This window comes from Limulus polyphemus, unplaced genomic scaffold (genome assembly GCF_000517525.1).
Source record: "Limulus polyphemus unplaced genomic scaffold, Limulus_polyphemus-2.1.2 Scaffold2552, whole genome shotgun sequence".
NCBI classification, from domain to species: domain Eukaryota; kingdom Metazoa; phylum Arthropoda; class Merostomata; order Xiphosura; family Limulidae; genus Limulus; species Limulus polyphemus.
In genome coordinates this window covers 49,105-75,545 of record NW_013668162.1, presented here as the reverse complement: position 1 = coordinate 75,545, position 26,441 = coordinate 49,105, and the positions used below count along the sequence as shown (strand labels likewise).

Sequence of the window (26,441 nt, the reverse complement as noted above, 5' to 3'; positions counted from 1 at the left end):
TACTGGTTAAAATATTTATACATAATTCTCCAGTGTTAGTACGATTAATAATATTGATTAAAATATTTATATATATTTATTCTCCAGTGTTAGTACGATTAAAATATTTATATATATTTATTCTCCAGTGTTAGTACGATTAATAATATTGGTTAAGATATTTATTCTCCAGTGTTAGTACAATTAATAATATTGGTTAAAATATTTATATATATTTATGTTATATCTGTTGAAGTTAAGCCTACTAACAACATGAGGTTATCTGATCTTTGGATTGGATGTGTATTTCCCAATGAGATGCAGCAGATAGGTAGCAAAGAATAGGAGCAGACACCAGGTAGCAGATATAATAAAGGTGGTTAATGTCAATCTTCATAATTACTAATGCCAGGAGTGTGCAGTATTAGAAAAAAAATTATTGTCCAAAGAATTAAGTGCTAGAAAAACTTACTTGTACTTCCTAAAATCTACCTCCCTCCTCACTTTTCCACAATATACACACAAAAATTGAATATAATATTTAAGATTTTCTTTTATTAAACAATGAACAATAGCCAAAATTACTGCATTCATCCAGTCTGTATTGGAGAGGTGCAAACTTAAAACAATATTGAAGTAAAACAACTTCACACTCAAGTAGGCCTAACAATATGAATTCATAGAGCACAAAAAATAATTTTTTAACCAGAAGGTCTTCTTTAGAAGATAGTAAAAACAATAAGTTAGTGATTGATAATAATCATGAAAGCAAGTAAATAAGCTACAATTCTGTCCAAACACACTTGTCAAAAAGAAAAAGAAATGAAATGCACCAGATACATTTAATTACTGCTACCCATGATCTACCTCAGTTAACACCATATAAAATTAAAGCTCAAATTATCACAGAATTTCCTAGACTAGCACAATTACAATTTCAAGGCAACAATTATTATCTGATTCACAGAAAAGCATAACTCAGCTTACAAACTAATAACAAAGTCTTTATTCCTGTTAGAGAACCATATAAGCAAGCTAGTAACTCACTAAAAACAACATGGTTTAATAATTTTACTTTTTAACTAAAGGAGCAGAAAAGATACGGTACCCAATATATGTGTATGTGTGTGTTTTTATTGTGGGGATTATTTAATATTGTTAGCTTAATATAAACTTTTATTACTAGTCTATATCCATTAACTTGGTCAAATATTATGAGATATTATTGTAATTATGGCTAAAAATTTAGAATATTACTAAACTGATGAATAAACTCACTCTAATCCTTTTGTTTTATGACATTACATATATAAACCCATAACACTAACAAATGAATTATTAAAACATTATAATACAAACCCATAACACTAACAAATGAATTATTAAAACATTATAATACAAACCCATAACACTGACAAATTAATTATTAAAACATTATAATACAAACCCATAACACTAACAAATTAATTATTAAAACATTATAATACAATGTTTTATGACATTACATACTCCTAACTAGACTGATATATTAATTAGTGGTTTACAGTTTTATTGTCAGTTATGTGGGTAGCTTGCTCTGCTCAGAAGCCTAGACTGATATATTAAACTAGCTATAATAATTAGTGGGTTAAATTTTTATTGTCAGTTATACGGATAGCTTGCTCTGCTCAGAGATTAATGATGATTCATCATGGGCTTACCACTACCTATTACTCATGAATGTAACACCAGACATTTGTAACTGTGGATGTATTTTATATATTTTAATTTTGAAAGTCTATTTAAATTGTGGTTGTGATATGCTATTAAACTTAGGAATATGAGTGTGTTTCTAAAACTGGAAGTTGTAAATGTGGCAGTAAAATCAAGATCATACCATGGAACTATTTACTTCTTTGTAACCAAATTTATTTCTGTTACGAGAGAGCTATTTGTTTGCAAAGTTATTTTTATTTACTTATATTTCAGATGTGATTCTTATATTTAATGTTTGATCATTTATTTGATTCCAGGCTCATCCTAAAGTTGTAGAAAAATTGAAGCAGTTGATCAAAAAATGGGCAGAAGAAGAATTCAAGAGTGATCCCCAACTAAGGTACTAAATATATCAAACATAAAATTGTCTGTGACAAGTTACACCTCATGTTCTCAACTGAAATTACATTTTTATAAAATGTCCATACTAGTATATGAGACCTCAGTTTATGTAACTATAAATTATATACATGTGTCTAACACATTTTGTGAAAGAAAAACAAATGTTAAAACCTAATAGCAACACAACATATTTTTCGAGTTTATCACTTTCCATTCTCTTAACTGAAACTTACGTTACATAATATTTTTATTTTGTATAATGCAATTTAAGAAAGTTAAGGAATGAAGAGCATGGGCTACATTATGATAAAAATTGATTCTGTAGGAAGCTATTAAATTCTGTTAGAGCTATTTCAACTGAGTGCCCTCGTCGATATGTAAATGTTTATATAACTAATTAAAACAATATATTATACTGCTACCATGACAGTATTAGAATCAATTATACTCCTTTTCAGCAGGTCATTTCCTAGATAGAAATAAAGTTAGTTATGTGGTATATCACTGTGTGAAACTACCACTGGCCATATAACTCAAGGCCAGTAAACAGTGTTATATATGACTGGTTATCCAATTTTTTGAACATATATAGCACAATCTCACTAAACAGTGTTATATACTACTGGTTAACCTACTGTCTGGACATACAGTCCAAGGACAGTAAACAATGTTAACTGGTTATCTTTAATTAAACTAACCAAACTTCCTTCCCTCCTGACCTGACTATTCTGGTAGTTTGTAATTACCAGAATAGTTCTCCTTACTTTCCAAACTTGTTTTCTGTTTTGAATTGTGTTGTTTCAAGATGATTGCTGTCTCATTAATTTAAACACACTAAATTGTTTCATGGGACTAAAAATTACTTTGAAATTTTTATAAGAACTATAATTATCATAAATTTTAATTGGTGAATAAGTCATATTGTAGTATTTTATTTGAGATGCTGAAAGTTTAATCGTGCCACAATTCTATGTAATCGTCTGAAGATATGAAACTTTGCTATTTTCTTATTTTATGTTTTTTAATTTTACACTTGATACTGCTGCAACAAATCTATTTTTCAGAGAGGTAACATACATTTTGCAGAATGTTAATTATCAAACTCATTAAATTCATGATTTAACCTATCTAGTAAGGTTAATGGGAAAATGTATGTTATTTTTGGAAAAGATTTTTAGCAATAAGAAATAAATGTACATGTACATGAAGGGTTAATTAAAATGTTTATTGTTGCAGCTCATTTATATGTAATAACACATATTGTTTGTGCACTTAAGTAGAACATTTGTGATGGGGGCTACTTATCCTTGCCACTCACTTTATAGGTAGTAACACATAAAATGTTTATATACTTAAAGTAAAACATTTGTGTTGAGGGTTAGATCAATCCTTGCCACTCAGTTTATAGGTAGTAACACATAATGTTTGTGTAAGTAAGTAGAGCTTTTATGATGGAGTTAGTTAGCATTGCCACTCAGTCTGTGTTTAGTAGCACATAAAATGTTTGTGCATGTAAGTAGAAAATATGTGATGGGGTTACTTATCCTTGCCACTCAGTTTATATCTAATAACACATAAAATGTTTGTGCATGTAAGTAGAACATATGTGATTAGATATAAACTGAGTGGTAAGGATAAGTAACCCCATAACACATAAAATGTTTGTGCATGTAAGTAGAACATATGTGATGGGGTTACTTATCCTTGCCACTCAGTTTATATCTCATAACACATAAAATGTTTGTGCATGTAAGTAGAACATATGTGATGGAGTTACTTATCATTGCCACTCAGTTTATATCTCATAACACATAAAATGTTTGTGCATGTAAGTGGAACATATGTAATGGGGTTACTTATTCTTACCACTCAGTTTATATCTCATAACACATAAAATGTTTGTGCATGTAAGTGGAACATATGTAATGGGGTTACTTATTCTTACCACTCAGTTTATATCTCATAACACATAAAATTTCCAAAGCTATCGTGATCCTGGTTTGCCCTCTGAGCATGCCTAAAAACATTTTTGCTGACAGCACACCACTCTTTTATACCTCTTCATTCTCATGCCATTTCAGAACATGTGCTGATCATGTGACTATCCTCCACCAATGATACTGTACCATCTATATTAATGCAGCTAGCTCTCTAATATTCTAGCACAATCCTCACTTGGCATTCTAGTATATAGACATGTGTTTTAACTTGTTCTCCATGGAACTACAAAATTTTGATTCTGCTTGATCATAAATTTATATCAGTTTCAACCTTAAGTTTCGATTTCCTATGTGTCCTCCTATGGGACAGCTACAAGTCTGTGGATTTACAACACAGAAATCCAGATTCAATTTCCCACGGTGGATATAGTATGTGGTTTTACTCTGAAACTAACAAGCAATCTTTTTTTGTTTGAATTCCATTGTTTCTACTCATTTGTTTTAGAAATATTCTAGTTTGCTCATATGAATTCAAGATTTAATATGTTGGATGATGAAATTTCTGCTCTAGTAGACAATGGTTCTGATGCGAGTCCTTAGGTCTCAGGATCACAATATCTGCTGGGGGTAGGTTTCAGGATCAACAATGTCTGCTGGGGGTAGGTCTCCAGATCGACAATATCTGCTGGGGTAGATCTCCAGATCGACAATATCTGCTGGGGGTAGGTCTCAGGATCACAATATCTGCTGGGATAGGTCTCAGGATCACAATATCTGCTGGGGGTAGGTCTCAGGATCACAATATCTACTGGGGGTAGGTCTCAGGATCAACAATGTCTGCTGGGGGGTAGGTCTCCAGATCGACAATATCTGCTGGGGGTAGATCTCCAGATCGACAATATCTGCTGGGGGTAGATCTCCAGATTGACAATATCTGCTGAGGGTAGGTCTCAGGATCGACAGTGTCTGCTAGGGAAGCACAGGCTTTCATTTGCAGGGAGTTCATGTCTTACATTTGGCCAATGATTTCTTACCTACACTTTACAATTGTTTGTGAGGAAGGTTCTAACTACTGAGTGGAAATTTCTTTCAACGGCACTTTCCACCTGTTACTGTGTAATCTGTTGGGTTAGGTATTGTTCTTTTCCCAACATATTTGTGGTAAGTTTTCAGTGTGTATTCCTCACTCCCAGTAGGTATACCCATGTTTATGTGGATGGATCTAATTTCTACACTCTATAATTTAGGTCTTTCATGTCTTCCTTGCTGAGTATTTGGTAAGATGGATTTTTATAATTCTTTTATTATTTAAGTTACATTAGTTTAAATTTGTTTTTAGAGTTTGATTATTACTTTTTTTGTTAACTTTTCGGAATGTGTACTGGCTTTGAATGATTGTTACTGTTTGGGTAATTGTACCTTTGGCTAATTTTGTGGGTGTGTTGGTTTGTTATTTGTACTTCTTTTGACTGTTTATGTTATTTACTTTGTAAGTTCATTTTTCTTTACTACTCGTCACATGTAATTGGGGATTAGATCGGAGACAGAATTTGTTATTGTTAACTGGGTACCTTTTTGTTCTCATGTTCTTCAGGGTAGGTTTTACTTTCATGTCCTTTGCCTTATAGGTTTTTTGGGTGGACTTATATGATATTTAAGAGTATTTTATCTTCTGATTTCCTTTAGTGGTTTTGTACTTTAGATGCTGATTATTGTTTTATGTTTTAAGTCGAATTTCATAGTTTTGCAGGCTTATTATTTTTATGTACTTTGTAGACTACAAATTTCTATGTTTTGTTAGTACTGAGTACTTTCTCTAAGTATGTTTAGTTTAGTTGTCTTTTTGGCTACACAGTTCCATGAGTTCTATGGGTTCTGTCTGAAGGTTTATGCCTTCAGTTCTGTTCCACTTATATCAACTTACCAGATCTCCTTCCCTCCTCCTCAGGATCTTAACTCATCCAGTTGTCTTGCTGAGTCTGTTTGAGATTTCCTACACAAACTCCCATCTCTTTGTTGTTTCCAAAAACATGGGAGATTGGAGACCCATCATAGATCTGTCTGGACTGTATACCTATCTGGAGACACTTCCCCCAGGACTATGGATGACCAAGTTTGATGTGATGGATGCCTTTCTCCATATTCCAATTGCCTCAGTTTCACGTCATTTTCTTTGGTTCATTCATGAGTGTTCTGTCTTCCAGTTCTGGGCACTGCCATTCCACCTTTCTTGACCTCCTTATGTGTTTTGTCAAGTGGTACACACTTTTGCATTTGATCTTCACTCACTGGGTCTTCTGACTTACCATTACATCAATGACTGGCTACTGTTTGCCTCTTCTCATACCCAGTCAGTCACTCACACCTGTTTACTTTTTCAAGAAACTGCTCGGGGGTTTTCATCAAGTTGGAGAAGTCCTTTACTACCTCCATACAGTATCTTATTCATTTGTGGGTTCTCTTCATTTCCCATCTCAGTTGGCCCAGCCTTCTCCACTTTGGCTTCAGGATATGGAGTGGGCAGTCACGAAGGCCCTACCTTTTCCTTCTCTGCATGGGAGGTTCTATTTCTTTTGGGGATATGGGTTTTCTTGGAAGTTCTCATTCCCATGGGTTGAGAGCACATGCATTCCTTCATTGGATGCTTTTTGACCCGTCTCCCTTACAAGTGGATCAGGTCCAGCCATGATTGGTGGCTCGATAGGGACTTGACCACGGTGTGGGTCCCATTCCTCTGCCTCATCCAGAGTCTCATCTGTTCACATATGCTTCCTTGGTGAGTTGGGGGCTTTCCTCGATTCCCATGAGATTTCAGGTTGGTGGTCAGTCAAGGAGGCTCCTCTCCAAATCAACATCCTGGAACCTTTGGCAGTCCATTGGGATCTCTATCATTGCCTTCCACCCCTGTGGGGGTGGATGGTTATGGTTAATTCTGACAATTCCACTGTTGTCAGCTATATCACCAAGCAAGGAGTAACCAAGTCCAGGTCTCTGTGTTTTCAGACTCTAGATCTCCTGTACTAGGCCAACACAACCATGTCATGAAGGTTCTGGTGTGTCATATTTCTGGAATTATGAATCTTGTGACAGATCGCTTATCCCGTCGTGACCCAGTTCTCCCCACAGAGTGGTCCCTTTATTCTCAGGTATTTCTGTGGGTGTGTTCTCAACTGGGACCACCACATATATGTGTTTCCCATTCACTGGAATGCCAAACTCTCTTCCTTTTGGTCTCCAGTTCCTCACCCCTCAGCTCTTGGTGTGGATGCTTTCAATCATGATTGTAGGGGTCTTCACCTACATGCCTACCCTCTGATCAGCTGCCCGGGAAGGTTGTTTATCCTTTTCTCCTATTTCCTTACCTTCCATTTCCCACCTGTATTCCCATTCAGATCTGGATCAACTACTTTGTCCAGTTTATTCCCTGCTATGTTATATGGCTTGTACTGCCTCCTTTTGTGGTTCTCTTTCCTCTCTATTTGTTCCATGGAATTCCCCTGTTTTCTGTGATCTATCACATATTACGCTCACTGGTTGGTTTCATCACCTCATATGAGTGGCATATTCTGACGTGTCCAAGGAAGGTTGATGTATATATAGTGTTTTTTTGCACCAAATTCATCATTTAACTATGTCTTTAGCTGCTTGAAACTGCTGTCCTTTGGAGGAGATAATTTAGGCTGGTATGTGGTCAACTCTCAATACATTTGTTGCACAATATCTGCACAACCTGTGTCTTCCTCGAGTGGGTATTGTCTCCCTCTTGTGACATTTCTACACATGTCTGTTTACCCTTGACTGGGGTAAGTTGACATATTATTATTTTTTATGTTATACATCATATTTTAGGATCCCACCTAGTGGTGAGTGTTGCCTGGTCAGGTATACTTATTATTATATTAGCACTAAATCTGTATATTTCTATAATGCTCACTGTTGAGATGTGGTGTTTCTGTAAGATCACCGGCCACTTATCTGATGGTGTGTATGTATATATATATATTTTTTTTTTTTTAGCACTGGTTCATATATAAAGGATCGTCACTCACGGACTTCATGAGTAAAGCAGATGGGGATTTTGCCCATCTCTACTAAGCATTGATTCCTACAATTGGGGGGCTTTCTGCTTTTCAAAACAGGGAATTGCATACACTCTTTGCACAGTCTTCAGTGTGATGTTTCTCCAAGCTTCCCAATGCATATACCCCCACCTTTTCTAGTGGAGCACGGGAGTCCTTGCCACTTCTGGTTCTCAATCACTGAAGTGATGGACCATGGAGGTTTCCTTCTGAGTGGGGTTTGTACAATAAACTAAATCAAACTTCATAGCTCATATGTACCCACTTAGTGAGAAAAGGGCTATCATCGTTATACTCATTGATTATCAATGCCATGATATTCTGGATCAAAGGCATTGATCACAAAATAACATTCTTATGCAATGCACTTCCACTGGATGTTTTCTGCCCAGATGGACTGTACTTGACATGGTCAACAGTATCCCAAGGTGCTTCTCCCGGATCTTTTTGCTCAGGCATAGTGCACTTGGCCTAATCTTATGTATCCAAGATGCTTCCCCCTTGGTTTTGTCTGAGTGGACTGCACTTGTTGATCTCTGTATCTTATGCAATGCACTGGGTGTTTTCTGCTCAAATGGACCACACTTGGCATAATCTGATGTATACGTACCTGCCAATTCTTGAAAGTGGGGATTGAGTGGGAATAGCAGAGGGAGCTAGCTACGCCAGTATAGATGGCACAATACTATTGGTGGAGAGTAGTCACGATATGTACATGCTCAGAAGTGGTACGAATCTGATGGGGTATAAAGACTGCCCATTTTGTGTTACTTTCCTGTTTCTTGGGTGAAGAGCATACCTGTAGTGTGGTAGCTCACTGGTGTGCTTCATTTCTTATTAAGGCACACCTGTTTTTTCAAGGCAGTTGCCATCTGCTTGATTGAATACTGTTGCTCCTTCACTGGCCCCTGCACTATTATAATGTGGGATTCTAGCTTTGCGGGAGAGGAGATAGTACCATTTCGGAAGTTATCATTTTATAACACTGAAAATGTATTTCCAATAGGTACTTACCTCTTCTCACCCTTCTTTTCCACTGATATACTAGTGTTTCTAGTTTGTATCTGCCAATTCTGAAAAGTGAGGATTGTGCTAGAATGGTAGAGGGAGCTAGTTGTGCTAGTATAGATGGTGCTGTGTGATTGATGGAAGGTAGTCACGTGATCAGCACGTTCTGAAATGGCACGAAAGTGAAGGGGTATAAAAAACTGGTGCAGTGTTACCGAAAATATTTTTAGCAATGCTTAGAGGGTAAACCAGGACCGAAATAGGTTTAGGTAAGTAGAGGGAACTACCTATCAGAAATACATTTCAGTGTAAGGAGTGTTAGGACAATCGCCATGTTAAATATCTTAGTCTTTTACAGTACAGACATTTTAATTGAGGTATATGAGTGATATTAACTGTTATTCATTAGAGGTTTTGAAATTTAAATAATGATGGAACAATTACTTTTTGCTTTAAAAATTGTAGTTGTAAGTTGAATAATTCTTTGTTTCCAGCTTAATTCCTTCTTTATACAACAAGTTAAAAACTGAAGGAATGGAATTTGCAGAATCCACTGATACAGTAAGTGTAGGTGTATTACATTTATCTATTTAAAACTTGAATAAAAGATACAGTAAGTGTAGGTGTATTACATTTATCTATTTAAAACTTGAATAAAAGATACAGTAAGTGTAGGTGTATTACATTTATCTATTTAAAACTTGAATAAAAGATACAGTAAGTGTGGGTGTATTACATTTATCTATTTAAAACTTGAATAAAAGACCTTTATTTATTTCTATTTTAGAAAACTAATGTAACATAGCTAAGTTCTATATATTGAGTATTTCTACTGATATAACAGCTAAAAAGTATAAAGTCTGAATCGTTGATAAGTTACTATTATCTAAAACTGTACAATGAGTACTGTTATATTATGTACTAATGTTTTTGTGTATGTTTTAACATGTAGTTTTCCATTTGACAAGCATTTTATTATGATTTTTTAAGGGTAATAGTATCTTCTGTTAAAAGTTATTGTTAGTAAGTTGACTGATTTCAGAAGATCATCTTGTAATGGGAGAGTGGTACTGAATAGTATTTGTATTGAAAGAGTAATAAGAGTTAAGTAAATGATGTGAAAATAGTTTCAGTTAACTTATTTCAGAACATGTGCCAGATATTGCAGTGGACAATTTTCATGAGAAATGATGTTTATTTAGTTGACATTTTGGTGGCAGGAAGAAAAACCAAGTGATTTAAAAACCTAATTGTCAAATTATTTTTAAGCCTAAGAAGATCACTTCAACATACTCCAAAGATCCCAATGTTGTAAGCAGTCAGCAGGAAGAAGATGACATTGCGAAAGGTAGAGATGATATTTTTCTGGGAATTATTATAAGTTAAAGATTTTGTAAATAAAGATAACAATTTTAAACAGTATTTGTAGCAGTCATTTGGAGTTTTTTTTTTCATTGGTAAGGAATTAACATTTCCTACAATTTGGTATACATACAGAAGGAAATTACTTCATCTAAAAGAATTTTGGTGAAATTATAATTTGTTTAAAGAGCTTGGAAGTATGTAAGAGAGGTTTTAGTTTCTAAGGTTGTTGTGCAACATTTCAGGTGTCAAGTGAAAATCTGGATATGAGATTTCAAGTATTAAGTAAAAAATATAATTCTTACTCTACATAAACATTTAAAAAAATCTTATAATTGATATCTTAGCATTGTATGATGTGTATTTAGTGTATTTCACAAAGAAAAAATTGAAAGAATTCTACAACTTTATTCTCTATGCAGCTTGGAAGAGTCTTGTCTGCAAACTAAACTTTTATAAGTTTTTTATAATGTTTATGCTCATCCTAAAGTATAGGTTTGTATTTGCTAAGAAACTATCACCCCTTAAAAAAGTGTAAAGATTCATGTCTTGTTTTCACATGATTTTCCTTCTCTGTGTTTTTTATTCGTACATTACACCATGTTGTATGAACAGTTTCTAATGCAACTGAGCTTCGAAAATAGCCAGAGACAACAGCTAAAAATAATTGAATAGAATATATTATAATTTAATAAAGTAAATGAAATGGTCTAGCCAAAATTTTGTTGACACTTTAGAAGCTTAGAATTCTTGTTGGGGTAAACAGAGGATTTACAACATTTATGAACAATCTAGAGTTCCAACAAGGGGGTAAACAAAGGATCTTAATACTAAGTTTACAACACTTAGGAAGAACCTAGAGTTCCAATAGGGTTAAACAAAGGATCTTAATACTAAGTTTACAACACTTAGGAAGAACTTAGAGTTCCAGTAGGGGTAAACAATGGATACTAATGGTAAGTTTAAAACACCTAGGAACAACCTAGAGCTCCTGTAGGAGTAAATAAAGGATCTTAATGGTAAATCTAAAACACCTAGGAACAACTTATAGTTCCAGTAGGGATAAACAATGGATACTAATGGTAAGTTTAAAACACCTAGGAACAACTTAGAGTTCCAATAAGGGTAAACACAAAATCTTAATGGTAAGTTTAAAACACCTAGGAACAACCTCAAGCTCCAGTAGGAGTAAACAAAGGATCTGAATGGTAAATATAAAAGACCTAGGAACAACTTAGAGTTCCAGTAGGGGTAAACAATGGATACTAATGGTAAGTTTACAACACTTAGAAACAACCTAGAGTTCCCATAGGGGTTTACAGAGGATACTAATGCTAAGTTTACAACACTTTGCAATAAACTATAGATCTGAGAATTTTTTCCTTCTTGAAATTTTTGTGTGTGTAGAATTATGTGTTTGGAAGCTATATGATTTTTTTCTCTGACAAGCCATCAGGTAAGTTTTGTTAGGTTTAGTGAATAAGGTAAGCTATAGCAAGCTGTACAAATCTCAGAAATGATTTTTATTTAATATATTAAGTTTATCATTTTGAAATGAAACAGAAACAAAAATAACTTATCTTCTGATATGATACTTTACCTCCCTCACATAATAGCTTTTCTTGTTCAGTGCTGCCCTCTATATGCACAAATGTTTCACTTGCCACTAGTCTTGGTACTTCCACCTACCCCAAAGTGTTTAAAGTGGTACAGCTGAGTTGTAGCATGCAAATAAGCATGCGACAACCCTCCCATGTGACACACCCTCTTGATGTAGCTGGATCCCTCTGTAATGTACAACTCAATATTTACTTTTCAGTTTGGCACACTCGAGTACAGACGTGTTTAATTTCACTTCTTTTTTTATGTTTTGCCTATTTTGGTTAACAATAGACTTTGTTGTGTTTTCATTCAGCTATATTAAGTCATAGTTTATGGATTGAATTTGTTCTACCTACTCAGGATATTTTATTTGAATCCACAAACTTGTGTTATAACAACTACTTCGTTTGTAACACTTACCACTGTACAACAACTGTCATTTTTTGGCTTCAGTCTCCAATATCTCAGGGAGGGGTTGTTTTACCCTTCTTTTTCTGCAAGTTGAATTCAGTCATATGGCTTTCTAGGTCTCCTGTACCAGGGCCAGATGTACCACTCTCTGGTGTATTTGAACAACTGTTTACCACATTCTTCCTTTGCCATGAAGTCAAGGTCTAAGCCTATGAAGGGTCCCATGTTTTTTGTTAACCATTCCTTGCCATAATTTCCCAGGTGAGATCTTCATGGTGGTGTGCACTGTTTTCTTTCAGGTATTTCCCTCCAGTTCTTCCTTGCCCTTTGTTTGGTGCCATAAGTTGTACCTCTCAGTGTTTGGGCACCTTCATATCAATTTTCCTCCTTATCTTTGACATTCAACACACTATTATTCCCCATTACTGTGTTGTCATGCACTTTTCCTTCCTCCCTTTTGCTAGGACCTACTTTCCAGATGTCAGGGGATAAGCTACGTCTATGGCATGCATTTACTGTAATGTGTGAATAGGACTTTCCCTTCCCCATCCTCTACTCCTCACAGACCTTTACTTTAACATTTTTTTGCCTACGTGTATTTGGAAATTGTACGTGTTCTTCTCCATTAGGACACGATCTTGCCGGTCACTTTTCCAGAGTTCTATTCCTGGTTGTTTGTAATTCGTTCCTCCAACATGTTGGTTGTTCTATAATTATTCTCCAGCCTTGCCCTTTTCATCAACTTTCCTTGGTCCACTTTGGAGTTTTTTTCTAACTCTTTGGTGAATTTTTGCTTTGTTTGTTTAGATGACCAAAGTGGGATGTCTTGGATGCTTCCCTTCAGATCCTTGTGCTGCAATTCTCTATGTTTCTGTTGGGTGGGCAAGGCCTTTGCCTGTTATCCACATTCACACAGTTTATGGTTTCTTTCTCGCAGGGATGACTGACTGCTGTTGGCTCTATAGATACAAGCTTCTCACACTCACACACTTTTCTTTTGGAAAGCTACATGTGTGGGTTGGTTTGTCTAGTTGGAGGTGTCCTTCGTTATCATGACCCAATACTTCATACTCCTAGGGGTTTTCTTCAACACTTACTTCAGTTGGACACAGCTTTCTCCACTTTGGTAGTGATAGTTAGAGCTAATGGTTTTCCATGTAGAAACCTCTTCTTCATTCACTGATAAGGTTCTATCACTTTTGATGGCTTAGGCATCCATTTAAGCTCTTTTTTTCCCTTGGGTTTTCCCTCAATTGCATGACTATCAGTGGCTATTGCAGGATCTAGAGAATCTCATTTGGGATCCCTTGAATTCTGTTTTTGTTTTCCCTCCCTCTCTATAGCTCAGTTTTACCTGGTGGTTTTAGGACTTCATTATGGCTGATGTTCCTTTTTCACCTCCCTGTCCCATGTTGTACCTTTTACCAGATACATCTCTCAGGGGACGGAAGCCATTTATGGACTTTCATGAGGTCACTGGTCTTTGGTCGATGTTCTATGTTACTCGTTTACAATGTTTTGTAGTTCATCATGTGTTATATCATCTTCTCTCATTTGTGTGTGGAAGCTTGGTCTTGATTTTTTCTCAATATTTGACCATTTTGTCTTCCATCGACTAGGGGGGTACCCGTTTTCATTCACTTTGTATTCAATCATTGAATCTTGTCTTCTGGTACCATTCATTGTACATTTTCCTGTTAAATTGTCACCTTCTGGATGCTTTCATTCGTGTTGTTGTTTAGTTATCTCAACTCGATTCTCCACACAAATTGATCCCTAGGGCTTCTAGTGGTTATTCTTCTGGTGAGGTTCTCCTCTACTGGTCAAGTTTACCACTCTCTTCACAGCCAAACTCCCTCTCTTCTGATCCCACTTCCTTTAGCCATTGGCTCTGTTGGTAAATGCCTTTGGTCTGGATTGGGTTGATGATTACAGATATTCCTACTTTCCTGTCCATCTCCTTCCCTGGGTTTTGTCTGTCATCCAAGCCACTATATGTTGAGTCATTATCATTGCTCTTTTATGAAAATATGGCATCTTCTGGTGATGGTACTTGCACCATGTTTACTTGCCTTCAAGTCCTTGCATTTCTTATTTTCATATTTTCACTTGGCTACTTGACAATGATTTATTTGTGTCGACCATTTCACACAATAAAGTTGCCTTATCCTTTACCTTCTTTTTTCCCATTCCTGCCCTGTTTTTTCTTTCATGCATTATCTCCCTTGTTTCACCCTTTTCATCTCCTCCATTCCTTCTTGCCCTCTGTCCCTTCAGGAATGGGATTTCAATGTTATTCTCTATGCCCTTAGCCAATCTCCTTTTGAACCATTGGCTACCTGTTTTTTTATCCCACGTGGGCCACGTTACGCTATTAAATTACATTACCCAAGAGCTACTATGCACTTAATAATTTTTATTTCATTAAATATTGCACCAAAGAATATAGACAAATAACATGTAAAAATTAGACAAATTTTCTTACCTCTCAAAATTTTTCTGGCTTTCTAACTATGTGACAAGAGCTGTTAAAAAATTCATCCAAGCTAGTCGTTAACTTTCCCATGGGAGCGATGTTGCTACTCTGAATGAAGTTGACTTTTAACTCTTCAGAACATAGTGTTACACAATACGTCATTTGATAGATGAAAACCTTAACTTTCTATTGGTTATAGGTAATATATAATGAAACGTACCTTTTTCGAGGGGTGGTGGATAAAATAGGGATGATGACATGCTAAGAGAAAATGTGTCACGTGGGTCACACTAGTGGAAATTCAGGATTTGTTTTAATATTGCCTTGTAGAATTAAGAACTTAAAACTTGTATACTGTTAAATATGAATTATTAGCTAAGATTTTATGCTATACTAATTGGTATAACATAAACAAAAAGTAGTTTAATAAAATTTTTAATGTAAAACACTAAAATCTTGTGTCATGCACAGTAAAGGATACCTGGGGTGATAGGGTTAATTGATTAGGAAATACTACTTATGGCACAACTATAATGTTGTTGGAAATGCTGATCATATATATAATGAAGCAGTTTTTTTAACACAATTATTAATCATATCCAGTTGGCAAAAATCTGTTGTTACAGATGAAATTGTTGTGACCCAGTGCTTAAAAAAAAAGGTAATTATAGGTTCTAAAGAAAAATTTGTTGAATATAGAAGCAAATGTTTTTGAAGCATTTGTTTTTAGTTTTTATGGCTCACTATATAATAATTTCTTATTTAGAGATGATGATTCAAACATTTTTTATTCTGGATTTTAGCCATTGAATTATCACTGAAAGAATCTTCCCCCAAGACTTCTAGTCTGTATCCTACTGCGAAACCTCCATCTCCTACGCCTATTTCACGATTATTGCCTCAGAAAGAACCTCGAAAAGTTCGTGCACTGTATGACTTTGAGGCAGCTGAAGATAATGAGCTGACTGTCAAGACAGGAGAAATCATACTGGTTTTGGATGATAGGTAAAATTTATTCTATCTCTCATTAGATGATATTTCTTTAGCAGAAGTTCAAACTGTAGTTGTTTACAAAATTAAATTTTTACGTTTAAAACTTGTGATAAATTAAAGAAGATATTCTTTGAGACCCATTACTTGTGTATTAATATAACTCGGACAATAAAAGGGATATTTATACATTCGGATACGTTTGTTAAAAATGCTTTTGAATTCAATACTAAAACCGTCATAAAGTTCTCATTGAAACTACACAGCTGCAGTAATGTAATGGTGGTTTTGGTTTTAGAACCAAAACTTCCTTTTAATAAATATATTTGATCATGTACATTTCCTGTTTATTGTCTGGATTCATGCAATATCATATGTGCGATTGAAAAACCCAGAAGGGTTTGCTAAAAAAACAAATATACCTGACAGAGTTACAATGAAAATATATAAACTGATTAGCTTTTCTGTGAAAAACTAGCAGTCAGAAAACAATTTCAAAATTGATATGTAAAAAAAAAAAGCAGGAAAATACAAGAATAAAAAAACTAAAGCATATAAGAAATAACCATAATTGAAATTATACAGTTTCATCATAGTTTTACTTTATTTAGATACAGTCATTCAGTTCCATAGCTAGGAAATCAGTTACTTTATTACTGGAAATAACCATAATTGAAATTATACAGTTTCTTGACAAATACATCATAGTTTTACTTTATTTAGATACAGTCATTCAGTTCCATAGCTAGGAAATCAGTTACTTTATTACTGGATTGATTTCATTATTATCTGGATGAAGATGAAGAGGTGTTGAAGATGGTGTGAAGCCCCCAGTGGCACAGCGGTATGTCTGCGGACTTACAACTCTAGAAATCGTGTTTTGATACCTGTGGTGGGCAGAGCACAGATAGCCCTTTGTATAGCCTTGTGCTTAACTACAAACAAACAGATGGTGTGAGGAAATTTCAGCATCAAATAACTTTACTAAAGAATGTGGAATCTGTTTGCAAAAATCTCCTGAAAATATTACCTAACCTAAACCCCAGTTGCATTGCTTTAATGGCCTTCTATGTAACGTGTCTGTAACTTCACTTGAAAATATTATTGTGAAATAATTGAAGTTTTTTTTAATACTTCAAGAAAATTTATCTTTTATGGGTATTTGATGGCATTCTTTTGTCTTAAATATTGATAATTCATCTACAGTATCTTAGACTGAAAGTTAAGCAGATCTTTTATTTGAAAACCTTTCATTTTTTTAGCAGATTATGAAATTATTTAAATACACTTTTTTACCACACATTTAACCTTCTGCTAGGTTATTCTTTGTTTTGGTATTTCAGTTCATTCTCATATATGTAAAATAAAGAATGCCCAATATAGATTTTTGACTTTAACTTTCTGCCTGTAAAATATAAACAGAATGTTCTCAGTAGGTCTTATATTGAAACCTTCTGCCTGTTTCACATGCATTGAAACTAAGGTTATCGCTAAATCATGTGGAATCTGCTCTGACATTAACAGTAAATGTACGTGTATTGAAACTATATATTACATTGTCACAAGACACAAACCTAACATCATCACTAGATACACATATATTGAAACTACACTTTATCACTAAACACAGACACATGGAAATTAAAGCCTACGTAGTTATTAAGTACAAGTATCAGATCTACAACTAACATCATAACTAGATACACTTGTATTGAAACTAAATTTTATATTATCACTAAACACGGACACATTGAAATTAAAGCCTACGTAGTTATTAAGTACAAGTATCAGATCTACAACTAACATCATAACTAGATACACTTGTATTGAAACTAAATTTTATATTATCACTAAACACAGACACATTGAAATTAAAGCCTACGTAGTTATTAAGTACAAGTATCAGATCTACAACTAACATCATAACTAGATACACTTGTATTGAAACTAAATTTTATATTATCACTAAACATGGACACATTGAAATTAAAGCCTATGTAGTTATTAAACCTATTGAAGCATTCTGCCAAGAGTTATGATCATTGGAATTCAAGTAGTGACCTGATTGATGTTAAATGGTATACTGTAGCACCTGTCATCTCATTTGATAAGTGTGTGATATTTTTATGGTAATTATGGGTTATGGCTGACCAAGTTTGTCATCTCATGCTGCATTTCTATCCAGATGTTGATACACACTTCAAAATGACAATTCCTTTATCCAACAAGACTATAATTCAGGCCCATTTTTAGAAACAGTATATCAACTTTGGACATGTGTCTTAACTACCACATTATCTTAGTTAAGTATCTTTGAAATGAACTAGAACTTTGCATCAGAAACAGACCACAGTTACTGTTGTGTAGGAAATAACTAAACACTGTGCTTAACAGGAACTGATAACAAATTCAACTGGATGTCTTTTCTTGTCTTGTGATGCCACATTGTTTTATTGCCATTAGTCAGAGCTGAAGGTTTACATAATTTAGACCAGTCAGTAACTTTTCTGGCCATAGTAAAACATATATTTTTTGTCTTAAAAGTATTGTATTGAATTTTACATCATTCTGATACCCTTTCTTGTTAAAAGAATTTGTGACTAAATAAAGCTGGTAGAATAGACCTGAAAGCTTAGATTTTGATCATGAAGAAAAATAATTTACAAATACAAATGGTGCACTTTCTGAAATAACATTCTATTAAACTAAGCAACATGACATACAGTTTTCAATACCTTTCAACTTAATTAAAACTTCAGGTAATATAATGTATACTTTCATGTTAAGCTACATGACATACAGTTTTCAATACCTTTCAACTTGGTTAAAACTTCAGGTAATATAATGTATACTTTCATGTTAAGCTATATGACATACAGTTTTCAATAACTTTCAACTTGGTTAAAACTTCAGGTAATATAATGTATACTTTCATGTTAAGCTACATGACATACAGTTCTCAATACCTTTCAACTTGGTTAAAACTTCAGGTAATATAATGTATACTTTCATCTTAAGCTATATGGCATACAGTTTTCAATATCTTTAAACTTTATTAAAACTTCAGGTAATATAATGTATACTTTCATGTTAAGCTATATTACAGAATATATTCAATATCCTAAAAATTAATTAGAACTTCAAGTAATCTTATGTATTTTTTTCATGTTACATTATATTCCAGAAAGTGTCCTAATTTTTTGTTAATTTCCCCGTGTTTCGACCATTTTTCCTGTTAAGAGATGGAAATGGAAATCAACTTCTTAATTGTTTTATTTAACATTCATAGCTTTAAAGTACTTTTTTCTGTGTTTGATTTGATTTTCATTTTTTGGAAGAATTGTCCATAAGCTTTAAATAAACTTTTAATCCCAACAGTGATGTCAACTGGTGGAAAGGCTCAACCCATTTGGGAGAAGGTCTGTTTCCAGCTAATTTTGTCACAGCAGATCTCACAGCAGAACCAGAACCTGTTTGTAAGTTAAGCTGTCTTAATTTGTAGCATCTCTTTCTAACTATCTTGAAGTTCTTCCAAGAACACATTTTAATAACATGCAAGTAAACCACTTTATTGTAGTTTAACGATAGTCTCCATCTATTGCTTCTTAACTTATAAATAGCCGATCTGTTTATAACTGCTTTTTTTCCACCATTACAAATACTCTGTAAATTGTAAAAAGTGTAGTCGTTGAAATATTAAGGTTCAACTTATTAACATATATATTTCGTAGTATAAAACTTGGAAGATATAGGCCATTATATTCATTTATTTCAGATATGGGCCATAATATCCTATTGTATTTAAGGTGTAGGTTATAATATTCCATTGTATCTCAAGCATTGGCCATTATATTCCATTGTATTTGAGGTATAGACTGTGATATTCTATTGTATTTCAGTTAAAGGCCATAGTATTATATTGTATTTCATGTATGTGCTATTATATTCCATTGCATTTCAGGTATAGTCCATTATATTCCATTGTATTTTAGGTGTAAGCCATTATATTCCATTATATACAAAGTATTGGACATAATATTCCACTGCATTTTACTGAATGGTAAAATGTATTCAAGTTATAGGGACTAATATAGACTTTTCTTATATAAAGATATCAAGTACTTTCAGTTTTCTTGCCTTAGCAAATTTACAATACGAGTTTTGGCTTCATAAATTAAAATTTATAGCACTGAGTTCTGACACAAATCACACATTCATTTAATGCATTGACCAAATATTGGCACAGTGTAGACTTGTATAGAAAACAATATAGTTAGTCTTAACAGAATACCCCAAATGCCTAAAGAAGACAATGTAGTTGAGATAGAATTCCCCAAATTCCAACTCCAAGGGGCACTTTTAGTGAAAGTTGTGAACAGCTGTTGCCCCCTAAAGTAAGATATGCTGAATATGAAAGTGCCTCTTCCCAAGATGTATTTTGTACTTTAATTCATGACGTTAGAAAAACATGTAGTTCAAGAAATCTTGATAAAAATGAATAAAAACCCTATAACCCGAGCGCTTTCTTCCTCCCATTCACAGTCCAGAGACCACACTCTTTTTGCTCCTACAGGATGCAGAACGGGTGGGATTTATGATGTCAGGGTGGAAGTTTGTTTCTTCTTTCCAACCTCAGTTGGACACAGCTTTTTCCTCTTTGTCTTTAGATTGGGAGCAAGCAATTCACACATCCCTCACTTTTTCTCACAGTGCAAGATTTTCTATCTCTTTGCTGATGTGGGCTTCCTTGACATTTGTCATTACTATGGGTTAGGGAATTCCTTTCTGTGAATACCCCTTGATCAGTGGAACTTCTTCTTGGATTCCTGGCTTGGTGGTTAGACAGCCTCCGGACCATGGTGGGTGTGCTGGTTACCGCACCTTGTCCTGATTTACATCTGGTCACATACTTATCTAAGAGGGTTGGAGGTTCTTACTTCTACTCTCAGGTGATTTATGGTCTCTGGTCAATCAAGGAGTCTTCTCTCCATATCACATTTCTCGAGCCTTTGGTAGTTCATCAAGCTTTGTCCCACTTCCTTCCTATTCTACAGGAAATAGGCATTATAGTACATTCCATCATCTCTATAGTAGTCACTTGTGTCACTGAGCAAGGAGGTACCAATTCCAGATCTCTGTGTTTTCAGATCCTGGATCTCCTTTTTGGACCCACAGTCACCACACTATTGTGGTCTTTGCTTGCCTTTTTTTCCTGGCTCCCTGAATGTGGTGATGGATTGATTATCTTTTCCCAATAAGATACGTCTCAAGGAGTGGTCCCTCATTCCACAGATGTCACTGCTCTCTGTCTTCACACATGACCTTTTTTTCAGGTTCATTGTCTCAGTCCAGGGACTGACTCCATACATTGCATATTTCCTGTCCCAGTCCATCAGACTTTCTTCCACGTCCATTTACCACAAACAATAGTATACCATCTCACTTTGGTATATTCGCTCTGGATTATGTTCTTCCCGCCCTTCCATTCCTCTCTTTATCATATTCTTCACCCAGTTAGTTGTTTGACAGAAGCTTGTCCACTTTGTCCTTGTCTGGCTATCGGGCATACTTATTGACCTCCTTCCATTTCTCCAGTTTTCATCTGGTTTTGTTTTTCCTTGCTTTTTCTCTCCTTTTCTGTTCCTTTGTATTACCTATTGGGCTCTCAATGTTGTCCATTATGCCCTTTCTGATCTGCCACTTAGACCTTTGTCCTTTTTTTTCATCTACCTCCTCTCCCTTGGATCTGTTTTCTTCTCCTCCTTGCAGTCATCTTCATTCACATATTTATGCCTTTAATGTTACCCACATCCTTTAACATTCCCCCTAAGTTATTCTCTATCCTGACCAGTCCTTCCTCTCTAGGTGCTATGCTGCCATTTTAGGTGGTTTGGCTTTCCCACCTATTTCCTCACCTTCCATTTCCTCTTGTCTTCTCATTCCAATCCTGATTGTTTTCCTGGTCCAGTTCACTCCTTAAGGAGATATGTGATAAGTACTGTCTTCTTTCGGGGTTCATGTTTTCGACCTTTTATGCCTTGGAACCCTTCTGTTTCCCATGCACTGTCTCCTGTTGCACTTACTGGTTGGGTTTATTTACTCATTAGGCTGGCATATTTGGATTTATCCATGGAAAGTCGTCATCTTCACACTATTCTTCTCATTAGATTTGTAACATCACTATGTCCTTGGCTGCACCAATATGACATCTTTTGGAAGTGATCATTTGGGCCAGAATGTGGAGTACTCCCGATACCTTCATCGTTCGTTATCTGCATGACCTAGCTGTATCTTCCTCTAGTGGATATCATCGATGTACTGTGGTGATTCTACACATGTCAGTTTGCCTTTGACTGGGTTAAGTCTGATCACTTCCTTTCTTTTATGTTTTCTTTTCAGCTTCCCTAATGTAACATCTATTTTACGGATCCCACCTTTTGGCATTGCCTCAAATCCACACTAGTTTAGAGTAATTGTACAATGCTTACTGCAGAGATGAGGTGTTTCTGTAAGACCATTGGCCATTAACCAAGTGGTGTGTATGTGTGTATATTGTGTTCTCAATATCAATCAGTTTCAATCTGTAGTGGACTTCATGGGCTTCATAAGTAAAGCAGAATTTGAGGATTTCTGCTCATCCCTCCTGAACCTTTGATTGTATAAATTGGGGTCAGTCTGATTTTCAAAATAGGGAATCTTGAACACCCATTGCACAGTCTCTGGCATGGTGTTCCTCCAGATTCCCCACCACATTCCCCCCATTTTCTTCCTTTTCTTACCACTCCCAGTTCCTAGTCACCAGGGTGGTGGACCATGAAGGCTTCTTCCTGAGTGATTTTCGATATTTACTTTACAATACTTATGATTATCCACTCAGTGAAAAGAGAGCAAAGCTGGATAAACTACTCCTAAACCAAGTAACCTATTTAATTGGTCATGTGTTTCTCCTGGATGTTTTTACTTGGGTGGACTGTACTAGTCAAAATAACATATTCAATTTATAACAGGCATTTAACCCTGGATGTTGACAAACTCACTTAATCAATTATACAAAACTCTTCCCCTGGAGGTTTTCACCCAGGTGGACCACAATTGAGGAAATAAGTTAATCAATTTATGAGCTGCTTCCTGGATGTTTTTGCCTGGATGGACCACACTAGATAATTTTTTTTGTTTCGTATGGTGTTCTCACACCTCTAAATTCTGTTGGAGGTGAGTATCTAGGAGTAGGACTGGTGCCCTAGTTTAGACAATGGGTGAGAATTTTTCGGTATGATGGGGATTTGAACTCACGACCCTCAGATTGCGAGTCAAGCACCCTAACCACCTGGCCATACCGGGCCTACTAGATAACAAAACTTCATCAATGGATCACAACATCAACACCCAACTTGTGTTTACCTTTCACGTTTTTCCCAGGTGCACCTCACTTGACGGAATAAGTTCATCAGTTGGTAAAAACAAATAACCCTTCTGGAGTTTCCCTTTGAGGTTTTGTCCAAGTGGACCTCACTTGACAGAATAACTTCATCAGTTGGTAAAAACAAATAACCCTTCTGGAATTTCCCTTTGATGTTTTTGCCCAGGTGGACCTCAGTAAAACAACTACCTTAATCAGTTGTTGTTATCAAACAACCTACTTGTGCTTCCCCTGGTGGACTGCTCTAGATAATTTCCATAATCAATTGATGTCTTCATGTATGTATCATATGGTCCTCATGCCCTAACCACATGTTATTATTCCGTTTTTCACACTAGTACAGTTTTAGGCACAATCCTGTGACAAACTGTAAATATGTTATTCGAAACATCCAACACTACCATCACTTGTCCAGTGCTGTAAGTATTATTACTGCATTCAATTGTGCCTGTATTTTCATTCCCCCTATTTTGTGTAGGTTTCTTGGATGAAGAGCATACCTGTTCCAGAAGTAGTGTGGAACCCAACTGGTGTGCTTCATCTCATAACACACCCATTCATTCTAAGTGGTCACTTTCTGCTTGGTTTGATATTTGTACCTAAACTGGCCCTTCCACCTTTCCAATGTGAGATTCTAGCTTTGTATGTGAGGAGGTAAGGCCATTTCGGAAGTTACACTGAGAATTTATTTCTGAAAGGTAATTACCTGCCAATTCTTAAAAGTAAGGATTGAGTGGGAATAGCAGAGGGAGCTAGCTGCATCAGTATAGATGGCACAATACTATTGGTGGAGAGCAGTCACGTGATGTGTACATGTTCAAAAATGTTGCGCAACTGATGAAGTGTAAAGACTTGTGTGTTGGCAGCAAAATTATTTTTCAGCAATGCTTAGAGGGCAAACAAGAATTGAGATAGTTTTGTATGAGAAGAGAGTTAAGTACCTGCAGGAAATACATTTTCAGTGTAAGAAAATGTTAACATCTAGTTCTACACAGAATGATGCAGAACAATAAGCAAATAGATTAAAAGCTTAGCCAACTTCTTTGGACAGTCTGCCATTGTTTAAACTATACATGTCTTGCACTGCGTATATGCTATAGTTTTGAAATATTTCTTTAAGTTTTAAGAGGCCAATCTTCCAGATAACAGTAGGTAAGAAATATTATGTGCACCTACATACTATATATAAGTTTCAAAACGATTTGCACCAAGAATAAGATAAGATTTAGAAAAAGGAAGCAACAAAGAGGAGAATATGATAAAATAATGAAGGGATTTTAACATAACTAAACTAACAATGTGTAGCATTATAATACATACTATTTTAAAAACTTAGAAGTAATGGAAAGTGAAACTAATGGTGTTCATAATGTTATAGTGGTTCGTTATTACCTTGAATAATTAGTTTAAAAATTATCTGTTCCAAACGTTTAATAGAAAATTCCTCTTACTTCAGAATTTAGGCTTAGTTTGAAAGGCTTTTGATTAAGTAACTTTTGATGATTCTTCTCTTTATGTGGTTATCCATTTTGTATAAAATTCTTGTTGATTATCAAACAGTTTGGTAGCCAGAATTTCTCATTTCAAGAAAAATGCCATTGTTTGTATTTTATATTTAATATTTTTTTGTTTTTTTTTCATATTCAAAAACTCTCATGCAAATTCACTTTTTTCAATTTCACCTACATAAACCTAAGATCTGACAGAAGACAGTGTGACACTGAAGAGGATTCATGAAATAATTTCTTCCATTTAACCCTTTTTGTGTCAGGTTTTTATTTTTATTTTTGATAAGCTATTGTAATACATAATAACATAAAAATAAATTCATGCAAGTAATCCAAAATATAGCAAGAAATGGTTTGCTTGAATTAATTCAGGCAAATATGTTTGAAACATGGTGAGCACCTGAGTTATCTTGGGCAAATCACAGGAAGGGTTAATTTGGTTTTTCACTAACTAGTTCATGCAAAATAACTGTCCTGCACACTTTTTTATGTTTAAGTCCATAGCTTTCCTGCATATTTGTTGGTGCTTTAGTTCATAACTTTTCTGCATACATGTTGGTGTTTTAGTCCATAATTTCCCTGTGTACTTGTTGGTGCTTTAGTCTGTAATTTCCCTGTGTACTTGTTGGTGCTTTAGTCCATAGCTTTCTTGGTGTTTTAGTCTGTAATTTCTCTGTGTACTTGTAGGTGCTTTATTCCATAACTTCCTTCACACTTGCTGATGTTTTTGTCCATAACTACCCTGTGTACTTGGTGCTACTTTATATCTAAGCCATCAAGTGGGTTCTGACATTACTTAGGAATAAGAAAGTCTGTTTCTTAGTGATTGATGTCTTCGTATTGTCCAACTAAACATATACCAACAGTACAAGCTGATTGAAAAAGCATTTTACAAGATGTAGAACATGTTTCACATTACATCTATCTATAGGATCTGCTTGAACATTTAGAGTGTCTGATCACTGTCATCAATCTTAAATGCTATCATAAAGCTCAAATATGACTTTTCTTCCAGCCTGAAGATGTACTGTGGTAGTCACATTAACAATAGTGCTTCAACACAGTGTCTATTTTCATCATTCCAACTAGCATCCTGTATGGTAGAATTTTGGTTTTAATGGACTGTTCATACTTGTTTCTACCGTATCTACATTGTCTTAAGTGCTCTTGAAACAACATAGCAGACAGTATGTTGTCCCCAAAGTACAGTGTCAACAGTATGAATTGAGACTTAAGAGTTAGGGTAGAGAAAATAAGTTTTACTGAAAAAAATGTTTAAAATATATTTTGTAGATTTTAGAGGTTATGCAAATGAAATTTGAGATTTTGCAGATAAAGAAAAATATTTTCAATCTTAACATAAAAATTGCTGTGCACTCGAAGCAGTCAACACTTTGACTCTATATACTGATCACATAGTACTATGGTGTTTGTTATAGTTGAATTAACTAGTGAGCTCTATCATACAAATTTATCTTTATTGGATGTTATAGTTGAATTAACTAGTGAGCTCTATCATCCAAATTTAACTATATTGGATATTATAGTTGAATTAACTAGTGAGCTCTA

At 34.9% G+C, this 26,441-nt stretch overlaps 1 protein-coding gene across 1 annotated transcript in view; it reads left to right on the top strand.

Moving 5' to 3' along the window:
* LOC106467279 (signal transducing adapter molecule 1-like) overlaps nucleotides 1-26,441 on the top strand; it is a 70,844-nt gene that overhangs the window by 15,161 nt on the left and 29,242 nt on the right. Inside the window, exons 4-8 of the mRNA XM_013927612.2 lie at nucleotides 1,992-2,074; nucleotides 9,598-9,664; nucleotides 10,373-10,451; nucleotides 15,758-15,959; nucleotides 19,323-19,420. Of these exons, the coding sequence (XP_013783066.1) occupies nucleotides 1,992-2,074; nucleotides 9,598-9,664; nucleotides 10,373-10,451; nucleotides 15,758-15,959; nucleotides 19,323-19,420 (529 nt within the window). The remainder of the gene's footprint in view (nucleotides 1-1,991; nucleotides 2,075-9,597; nucleotides 9,665-10,372; nucleotides 10,452-15,757; nucleotides 15,960-19,322; nucleotides 19,421-26,441) is intronic.